We start from the raw sequence: 10866 nt of genomic DNA, 5'->3' as shown, positions 1-10866 counted from the left end.
TCAAGGGCAAGTATGGCTTAGAATCGCTAGCCTAGTGAAGTCCCCCAATGTCTCAACCGCACCCGCATCCATTGTCTACAAAAGTGCATATTAGCGTAGAAGTAGTGAAGTAGACGAAGAAGGTTCATAGGGATGAGGACTAAGGAGATCTTAGTAGATCTTCAGTTAATTCATTGTGCGTTTTGCCCTCAACTACATACGCATCCTTCCGCAGTGCTACAATTGGTAACACTTACTGGTTCCCTCGCCCCAAGCTCCGTCAACCCGCTGTACGTAGCCAGTCTTCTTAGACGTGGTCGTTTGCAGAGACTACACATCGCCAAAGGTTTTAAAAACGTGGTCTTTGCCACCCGTTACCTGGTGATAGTCTCAGCAACAAAATCCATACACGTTCTGAGTGAACTGCTAGTGTATGCCCCGTAGCAAGACCCTCAAGTCCCAACTCGCGGCCACGAAAAACATCGGCCAATTATTCGACTGTCCGGATCTGCCGGTTAAGCTACGCCAAGACCTTCGCGTGTTGACCCGTCACCAACGCGTGGTTATCAACAAGTTGCGTGCCCAGATCCCCGAAGCGAAGAAATCCGACGCGCGTAACGCTATCCAATAGATCACAGACTTATTGATCCACCGGAACGACCAAACCGAAGAACTGATTGAAGGAGTCCTCGACCGCAAGATTCAAGTGTCCCATGAGGCCCTCAAGATCAAGGCTGAAGCGAGAGTAGATCGAAGTTCGAAGTATAGGAATTCCATTTCACCAGAATTACAAGATGGATGAAGTTTTGCGCACAATGGCAGAATCCTTTCAGCGACATGAACAGCTGTTGGAATTGCTTACCCGTACCCAAGCCGCTCAAGTGGAAGCAAGCGAGCGAATGGCCAGTCAAGACATCGAACGAGCGACACGACAAATAGAGCTTCAAGTTGAAGGATTAAAGATGCCCAAGTATTGTGGACGAATGGACGAAAGTATTAGCCTATACATCCACCAAGTTACGACATTTTTCAAGGCAAAGAACGTGGATTACCAAGAAAACGATGGGACTCAACAGCGATGCATTGCCATGATGGTGGCAAATTTCCGTGGCCTTTCCGCAGCCTGGTACCAAGAACGGCTTTCGCGCGGTGAGTCTCCAAACACCCTAATAGAACTGGAAGAAGAGCTGCGAGCCGAGTTTGAACCCGACGGTTCCCAAGCTCCGTCAACCCGCTGTACGTAGCCAGTCTTCTTAGACGGTTGCAGAGACTACACATCGCCAAAGGTTTTAAAAACGTGGTCTTTGCCACCCGTTACCTGGTGATAGTCTCAGCAACAAAATCCATACACGTTCTGAGTGAACTGCTAGTGTATACCCCGTAGCAAGACCCTCAAGTCCCAACTCGCGGCCACGAAAAACATCGGCCAATTATTCGACTGTCCGGATCTGCCGGTTAAGCTACGCCAAGACCTTCGCGTGTTGACCCGTCACCAACGCGTGGTTATCAACAAGTTGCGTGCCCAGATCCCAGAAGCGAAGAACTCCGACGCCCGCAACGCCATCCAAGAGATCACAGACTTACTGATCCACCGAAACAACCAAACCGAAGAACTGATTGAAGGAGTCCTCGACCGCAAGATACAAGTGTACCACAAGGCCCGCAAGATCAAGGCTGAAGCGAGAGTAGATCGAAGTTCGAAGTAGAGTAATTGAATTTCACCAGAATTACAAGATGGATGAAGTTTTGCGCACAATGGCAGAATCCTTTCAGCGACATGAACAGCTGTTGGAATTGCTTACCCGTACCCAAGCCGCTCAAGTGGAAGCAAGCGAGCGAATGGCCAGTCAAGACATCGAACGAGCGACACGACAAATAGAGCTTCAAGTTGAAGGATTAAAGATGCCCAAGTATTGTGGACGAATGGACGAAAGTATTAGCCTATACATCCACCAAGTTACGACATTTTTCAAGGCAAAGAACGTGGATTACCAAGAAAACGATGGGACTCAACAGCGATGCATTGCCATGATGGTGGCAAATTTCCGTGGCCTTGCTGTAGCCTGGTACCAAGAAAGGCTTTCGCAAGCGGTGAGTCTCCCAGCACCCTCATTGAACTGGAAGGAGAGCTGCAGGCCGGGTTTGAACCCGACGATTTACAAGATCGGCTGCGTGATCAGCTATACGAATTGAAGCAAGCCCAGTGAAGCAAGCCCAGTGTGCGAGCTTGACCGAGTATGTATGTTGCCAAGTTCCGACGAATCTGTACGCAAGTGTGCGACATGACCGAGCGCGACAAGGTGTCCTGGTTCCAACGCGGTCTGCAAACCAGAACCCGTGAAGAGTTGCAGTATCGTCGTTGCGAGACTGTGACTCTCGCGATCCAAGTTGCCCTGGACTATGAGCGCTCCCACAACTCGACCCTTAACGGTGGTCATGCCAGAGACTGCGACTGCTTTCATCGCCACGATCGCCGCCCGGATCAAGGATTTCAAGATCGCCGCCATCAGTTCGACAACCGACACCAAGGAAGTCGCCCACCGCATGCGTATCCTCCACGCCAGCGTCAAGATGACGACATGGAAGTAGACAATGCCCAAGTACAACACCGTGGACAACTGGTTACAACTGCGGATGCATGGGCCACAGAATCAGTGACTGTCGCTCTCCACCCCGGAACAATCAAGGAAGAAGCCAAGCCCAACCCCAGCTCAACAACATCTCAAGACATGCCAACCGGCCTCAGCGAGCCCAGCGCAATACACCAAGTCGTCAGCACAATGCCCAAGTAACCGAAGTCAACAGCGACACAGAAGGCAGCAAAGATGACGTAGAAGAAGTAATCCTAGGCAACAACATGGGCCTAGCCCAGCAAGACTCCGCGGAGGAGGAGTCACTTAACATCAATACCGCCTAGCAAGCAAGCCAGGTGCCAACGCATGAAAACAAGTTGATGACAGTTCACGGCGCACTCGACAGTACAAGCATTCGCATCCAGATCGACTCTGGTGCCTCGAACTTGCTTTGCCGCCCAGGTTTGGCCAAAAGTGATCCGTCCCAAGGAAGTTCAAGCGGAAGGATTCAATGGACATTACTCTGGCATCAAGAAAGTGAAGGAAGTATCTGGCACACTTTTCTTTGGTCAATGGACGTTCCCGGATCTTATACTTACCGAGTGGGATCTCGGGAAGAAGGACTTTGACGTCATATTGGGGAAACCCTGGTTCTTTCGTTACAACCCTGCCATCGGCTGGCGTACCCACCAAATCCTTAATCGTGTCAACTCAAGTGAAGTCGAGCCTGAACGAATCGAAGGATGGATGATAAAAGTCACGAAGAAAACGGAACCTCAGCAGAAGTTACACCCGCTCGTGGCTAGGGTCGTGGATAAATTTCATGACGTGTTTCCCGACAAGTTACTCAACACGTTACCACCGCCGCGTGGGATTGAGTTTGATTTGACAATGAAGCCTGACGCGAGACCCCAGTATCGACCCCCATTCCGATTGTCCAAGGTGGAAGCAGGTTCTTTGGACACGTTCGTCGACGATCTATTGCAAAAGGGCTGGATCGAGCTCTCGAACAGCAACTGGGTATCCAACATCTTAAGTGTTCCCAAGCGTAATGATGATGGTCAGATGCTTTCACGCCGTGAGTGGCTTCGTACCGCCACGCTCGACACCCCTTTACGATGGGTGTTGGATTACCGCCATGTCAACTCTCAGTCCATCGTGCCAAATTTCCCGCTGCCCAACATTGAAGACCTGTTTGATCGCATGCACGGATGCTGAGTCTTTACGAAGATCGACTTGGCTACCACCAAATGCTCGTGATGCCATCAGCAAGGAAGTACACCGCCTTCAGGACCCATCGCAATGTTTATGAATGGGTAGTGGCCCCAATGGGTATTGCAGGCATGCCAGGCATTTGGTCTCGCCTTATGCGTCGATTGTTTGACAAGTTCGACTTTGTCGTGGTGTACATGGACGACATTTGTGTGTTCTTGCGGACGATCGAAGAGCACGCTGATCATTTGCGTTCAATTTGCACTGTCGTTCGCACCGGGAAGCTATACGCGCGTCCTTCCAAGTGCTCGTTTGGTGTCGACTCGGTCAACTTTTTGGGTCACACCATTTCGAAAGATGGCCTCCATGTGGACCAGTCCAAAGTCATTGCAATCGAAAATGGCCGGAGTCTCAGTCGAGCAAAGACGTCATGAGTTTTGTCGACTTGCCAGTTACCACCGCAAGGTCATCCCCGACTTCGCGGAGCTCTCCGTCCCCTTAGTGGATTGCTAAAGAGAGGAGTCAAGTGGCACTGGAGCGAGGACGAGCATTGAGCGTACTTGACAATCAAGTTCGCGTTGCAGCAAGCCCCTGTTTTGCAGTTGCCTGAATTCAACAAGCCTTTTGTGGTTACCAGCGACGCCTCTGGTTTCTGCTGTGATGTAGTCATTTCCCAGCTCGACGGCGACGGCAATGATCGGCCCGTTGCTTTCATGTCCAAGCGCCTCGGTCCTCACGAACAGAATTGGCCCACACACGAAAAAGAACTGTACGCCATTAAGTTGGCTCTGAGCAAGTGGCGACATTACCTGCATGGCAATCGGTTCGATGTATACAACGACAACTCCTGCTGCAAGTGGTTCATGACAACGCCGATCCTAACGCCCAAGTTGACGCGTTGGCTTGATTTTTTCAGTTGTTTCGACTTTGCCCTCCATCATCGCCCGGGCAAGTTGAATGTGGTAGCTGATGCCTTGTCTCGGCCTCCACATGCCACCTCCACCGTTCACCAGCTCTTAATCCACGCGTGTGGCATCCACTGTGCCTCAGTCGCGGCGCGCATAAATCGACTTCTTGTCCATGCCTCGGCTCTCTCCACCTACACGACTCGTGACATCGCCGTCATTGTCGACGCTCCTTTTTGGGGGGCGGAGTTGGAGGAGCAAAAAGCAGTGCTAGTGCCTCAACGCCTAACGTAAACCACTCGAAGCAAGTGTCCTTTAGCACCGTCGAGATGGATACCAAACCCAAGGAACGTTTTGTGAAGGCATACGCAAAGGACTCAGGGACAAAGTCAATGAAAGGTGAAGCCTTCAAGTGGAAGGAAGGACTCTGCTTTCTGCGAAGCCAAGACCAAGTTTAGAAGCTATGTGTCCCCAACGATGACGTGCTACGCGCCGAGATTTTATCTTGCGCGCACGATTCAAGCACTGCCGCGCACCCTGGAACTCGACGTACAATGTTAAGTGTAGCGCAGTGGTACTACTGGAACACTTTTGCTGAAGACGTGAAGTTATACGTCGAGACTTGTGAAACATGCAGCCGATACAAGACGAGCAGTCTGTGTGCAAATGGCAAGATGATTCCCATTCCCGCGCCGCAAGAGTGTTGGCAAACTGTTTCAGCGGATTGGATCACCAGTTTGCCCGTGTCAAGAGGCTATGATGCTATTTTGGTCGTGGTAGACAAGCTCTCCAAGCGGCCAAAGTACATCCCGACGAGATCAGATGTCGATGCACCCCAAACGGCGAAGGAATTCTTCGAACATGTTGTCCGCCACCATGGACTACCAGCAATGATCATCAGCGACCGTGACCCCAAGTTTACAAGCACGTTTTGGAAGTCCCTCATGGAGATTATGGGTATCCTCCAGGCCATGACCGCCGCCGGCAGAGCTCAAGCCGATGGAGCGACTGAGCGCCAGAATCGAACTCTCGAAGATGCGCTCAGATGTCAAGTGTCGTATCTAGGACAAGACTGGGTCGACCATTTGCCAACGATCGAGTATGCCCACCAAGGCTTAGTCCAATTATCAACTGGCTTGACGCCGTACGAAGTCGACACAGGCCGCAAGTTGCGCAACCCTGATGTAAGCGGCTCCTTGCCCAAGAGTGACTTTGCCAAGAATTTTGCGGAACATCGAAAGGAAGTCATTCGGATGGCTCACGAGAATTTGACGAAGACCCAGCAGCGTCAGAAGGGGTATTATGACAAGCGCCGCTCGAACGTGACCTTCAAGAAAAACGATCAAGTACTGCTAGCGACTCGCAACCTGCCTTTAAAGCATGCCCAGATGCTCCACAAGTCCGAGCATCCCAAGCTGGTTCCACGATTCATCGGTCCCGTTGAGACTGTCCAAGCCATTAATGACAACGCCATGCTCCTCAAGCTGCCTTGCTTGATGTCACGTGTGCATAACGTGTTCAACGTTGATCGACTTAAGCACTACCACCCCAACGAAGCCAAGTTTGCCTCCCGACCTATCCCGAAAGCTACTCCTGTTGTTCTAGACGAATCCACCAGCGAAAAAATGTACATTGTCGAGAAAATGCTCAACATGAGCCAGTTCAAACGCAAGTTGGAGTACTTGGTCAAGTGGCACAGACAGCCCGAAAGCGAAACCACGTGGGAACTGATGAAGGACATCAAGCATGTTGTGCACTTCAAGCAACTCGTCTAAGACTTAGGCGTTTCAAGGTGTAGCAAGACGTCAGGGGAAGAATGTAGCGATGTGACAGGTGGGGGTAACGCCTTGTCACCTCCTTGCCCGCACCCAGCTCCTAAGTACCTGGCTCATGACGCACCCTAGCTAATGCTTGCCTAGGGATGTGTCTCAAGGGCAAGTATGGCTTAGAATCGCTAGCCTAGTGAAGTCCCCCAATGTCTCAACCGCACCCGCATCCATTGTCTACAAAAGTGCATATTAGCGTAGAAGTAGTGAAGTAGACGAAGAAGGTTCATAGGGATGAGGACTAAGGAGATCTTAGTAGATCTTCAGTTAATTCATTGTGCGTTTTGCCCTCAACTACATACGCATCCTTCCGCAGTGCTACAATTGGTAACACTTACTGGTTCCCTCGCCCCAAGCCCCGTCAACAGTAGTGAAGTAGACGAAGAAGGTTCATAGGGATGAGGACTAAGGAGATCTTAGTAGATCTTCAGTTAATTCATTGTGCGTTTTGCCCTCAACTACATACGCATCCTTCCGCAGTGCTACAATTGGTAACACTTACTGGTTCCCTCGCCCCAAGCCCCGTCAACAGTAGTGAAGTAGACGAAGAAGGTTCATAGGGATGAGGACTAAGGAGATCTTAGTAGATCTTCAGTTAATTCATTGTGCATTTTGCCCTCAACTACATACGCTTCCTCCCGCAGTGCTACAATTGGACATGAGAAAGTCCATGTCACGCCATTGGCGCTATTTGTACGATGCATACGTATAAATGAGCTATATAATTGATATTCTCTCTATAATTCTAACCTTTACGTCCGTGTTCTCCTCGCAGAACCCTGCATGACCAATCACATTGAAGTCGATGTTGGCAACGAAAAACGCTCATTTGAGATGTTGTTTTCGTGGCCGACAGATTTGTGGAATGTCGACGCGGCGTATGGTGACGTCAAGGCGGCTCTCAAAGCAACGTATGATTTGTTACCGATGATCAATTCTACGTGCCTTGCTGTCGAATCACTACGCGCAACCGATCGACAACCGCCATGAACGAGGTTGAGCATACCTTTGCCGTGTGAAGTTTTTCCAGGAACGCTGTGTGTGTCCAAGGCATTCACTCAATCCGCCATGATTTTGGAGGTGAAAGTTGCTAACAGCGAGAAAAGGATCTGGAGCCATTAGGCCGTGTTCGGAGCAAAAATGGATTCTGACTCCAGAATCCGGATTCTGTCGAAAAGTTGCAGAAAACACGATTGGAACTCGACATTTTAGAATCCACCCAAATGCAGAAAATTCACAAGAACACTGGTATTGTATTGGCCACATCCTGGACATTGAATCTATATCATTGGTCTGCATGGGTTTTTGCTTCTTTTCATTGGCTCCACTATCTATGACTGCACTTTTTAGTCATTTGACAGCAGGAAAACGAAATACAATGTGCTATTTTGAGGTATTCAAGTACTCTGACTGTCTTAAATACTTGGCGAAGAAGGACAATGCGATGGACAACTTGGTCACATGTGGTCACGACTGAGACGGTCCTTCCATCACTGTCATACTCGGAGAATAGATTAAACACCCGGAAACCCCAAACTCCGAGTGTATTAATACGTTAACCAGAAAAAGCAAGGTGAAATAGGCAATTTCGTGATTTCACGGCATCTGATTGGACAAATTGGACAATTTTGAATTCGCAAGGTGACATGCCTTGCGAATTCCAAAAACAGTAAAAATGAACAATACAAACTTGAACATATCTATAATTGAACTACGGTATACAAGTTCAGAATTATTTATGGAATGTTGGTTCATACTAACCCAATGACTGTGGTCATCCCTCATTGGGGCTACTGCAGCTAGCCTAACTTGGCTTACAACTCACCAGTGCCCTCCAGAAGCCACGGCACAGACAACATTTCTTCGCGGTTGAATTGGTCCATAAGGTGTTCGACGAACTCGACGAGGGCATGGTAGTTACCGGACGCCACGCGAGATTCCAATTCGATGAGTTTGCGATGATCTCGGTTAAGTATGTCCACTTCGGAACGGCTCTCGGGGTGCAATTGCTTGAGACGCGAAAACCACGAGTGGTCTTCGATGTTGTGGTGATGGTGCAGGCTGTTGCCAAGTTGGTGGAACGACGACACATTCACTTCTCGGCGCATATCCCCCTTCTTGACCAGCATCTCAAAGACTCGTCGACACATGGATGTCTTCGACCAGGTGTGTACCCATCCCACCCCATCGTCAATCTTGCCTCCATTCCCGAAGCAGGAGTGCGTGGATGTCCTTCGTCGTCTGCCGTCGCAACTGAACGTCGTCGATCCACCTGAGCTCCTCCAGTCGCTCCCCATCCAGTCCGTGTCGGTGCCGTAAACCTCCCTGCTGATGTGATCATGTGGTTGCGCGGGCGGGTGGCGCAAGACGTCCTGGTGGCACCCATCGTTATCAGATCAAATAGAGCGAGCGCACAACAAAGGAATAGACGCGAGTGCAACTGATGAACACAATGAAGTCGGGCTCAGTGTGTTGGAGATGGCATTTGAGTTGTGAGGAGCCAGAGCTCCTCAGTGTCACCAGCATCACATCATAGCCACAGAATGAACAGAGTAGGGAAACCAATCAAACTACCGAATTTACCGTACATCTGCAACACCCAAAATGTTTCCGAAATAGTTACAACTCAATGGTAAAGCTGAAATATATACTACTATTGTTTCCGCGCATTTGAATAACTATGATTGGACAAAATGTTTCGCGCGGTTTCACATTTATTCAGAGTGCACGACATACACGTCACAGGCCAAATGACTGCAGAACCACCACGTAGCCGCTCCAATACAGGGAAGCGCAAGGTCATATCCTTACGCTTCAAAGTCAAAGTAATTCAAGCTTACGAGGCTGCACTTGCACTGCCAAGACATTCTATGCAATAGGCAAGGCCTTCGGCGTGCAGACAGGCCAAGTGTCGCGTTGGGTCAAAGACAAGACCCTCATTGCCTCGCGGGCAACTGTGATCCCTTCGGCGCTTGTGATATGCATTAATACATGTAATTCAACATCAAAGTACATCATTGATTGAATGGATTGATTTTGCATGATCCAAGATCTATTGTACTCCTCAATGTGGTCCATCAGTACAGCTCTTACAAGTCCAAGGCACCTATTCGATCGATTGCGTTTCGAAGCACTGTTATCGACTCTGTAGTCTTCTACAACAATTGCAAATTTGTTCGCATACTTGGCTTTCGTGTTGACCAAATGACGGGGAATTGTTGGCTGCTCGAGCGGCGAAGGGACTCGAAGCTGCCCTGCACACGAGGTTTTTGGTGATAGTCTGGCCGTCAACGATGTTGTTGTGTTTTGATGCGAGGTCATGCGATTGAATGCTGAAGGACTCGAAGAAACCCTCAAGGTTTACAAGATTATTGGTGCGGAGCAACTCTGCCATGTCGGCTTTCTTCCCCGTCATTTGGTCAACACGAAAGCCAAGTATGCGAACAAGTTTGCAATTGTTGTAGAAGACTACAGAGTCGATAACAGTGCTTCGAAACGCAATCGATCGAATAGGTGCCTTGGACTTGTAAGAGCTGTACTGATGGACCACATTGAGGAGTACAATAGATCTTGGATCATGCAAAATCAATCCATTCAATCAATGATGTACTTTGATGTTGAATTACATGTATTATTGCATATCGCAAGCTCGAAAAGCGTTTTGAATCATCTCTGGAGTACCCAACGCGACACTTGACCTGTCTGCACGCCGAAGGCCTTGCCTATTGCATAGAATGTCTTGGCAGTGCAAGTGCAGCCTCGTAAGCTTGAATTACTTTGACTTTGAAGCGTAAGGATATGACCTTGCGCTTCCCTGTATTGGAGCGGCTACGTGGTGGTTCTGCAGTCATTTGGCCTGTGACGTGTATGTCGTGCACTCTGAATAAATGTGAAACCGCGCGAAACATTTTGTCCAATCATAGTTATTCAAATGCGCGGAAACAATAGTAGTATATATTTCAGCTTTACCATTGAGTTGTAACTATTTCGGAAACATTTTGAATTTTGGGTGTTACAGATGTACGGTAAATTCGGTAGTAGGAGTGAACTCATCAGTGCACAATGCAGCATCACACAAAACTCTACAAAATTCAAGCGTCCAAACAGTTCAAAATTGTAACCTCTTCTGCCAGTGTTATAGCCAATCGTGTGTAAGAAACAAGGTGTGATGGACTCTGATTGGATATTAAAAAGGAGCAAGGTGGCTCACCTTGCGAATTCCATTAATAAGTCAAATTATTTCTGAAAAGCAGAATCCCTCCAAGAAACCATCAAAATCGATGGTTTCCAGAATCCACAAGAATCCGGTTTTTATTTTTGTCAATCGAACACAAGAAATCGTGTCAGCAATTTGCGACAAGTCGCTCGCGT

At 48.9% G+C, this 10866-nt stretch overlaps 1 protein-coding gene across 1 annotated transcript; it reads right to left on the bottom strand.

Annotated features, from left to right (window-relative positions):
* Nucleotides 1–8309: 8309 nt before the first annotated feature.
* Nucleotides 8310–9910, bottom strand: H257_00853 (hypothetical protein; the record flags this gene model as incomplete). The annotated part of the gene is made up of 2 exons (XM_009823752.1): nucleotides 8310–8867; nucleotides 9680–9910. 2 exons carry the CDS (start codon nucleotides 9908–9910, stop codon nucleotides 8310–8312), a joined length of 789 nt encoding a protein of 262 aa, XP_009822054.1.
* Nucleotides 9911–10866: the final 956 nt, after the last annotated feature.

This window comes from Aphanomyces astaci, assembly GCF_000520075.1.
Source record: "Aphanomyces astaci strain APO3 unplaced genomic scaffold supercont1.1, whole genome shotgun sequence".
In the NCBI taxonomy this organism is placed as follows: Eukaryota; Oomycota; class Saprolegniomycetes; order Saprolegniales; family Verrucalvaceae; genus Aphanomyces; species Aphanomyces astaci.
Note: the sequence above shows the minus strand (reverse complement) of the source record. Positions and strands in the feature narration are given on the sequence as shown.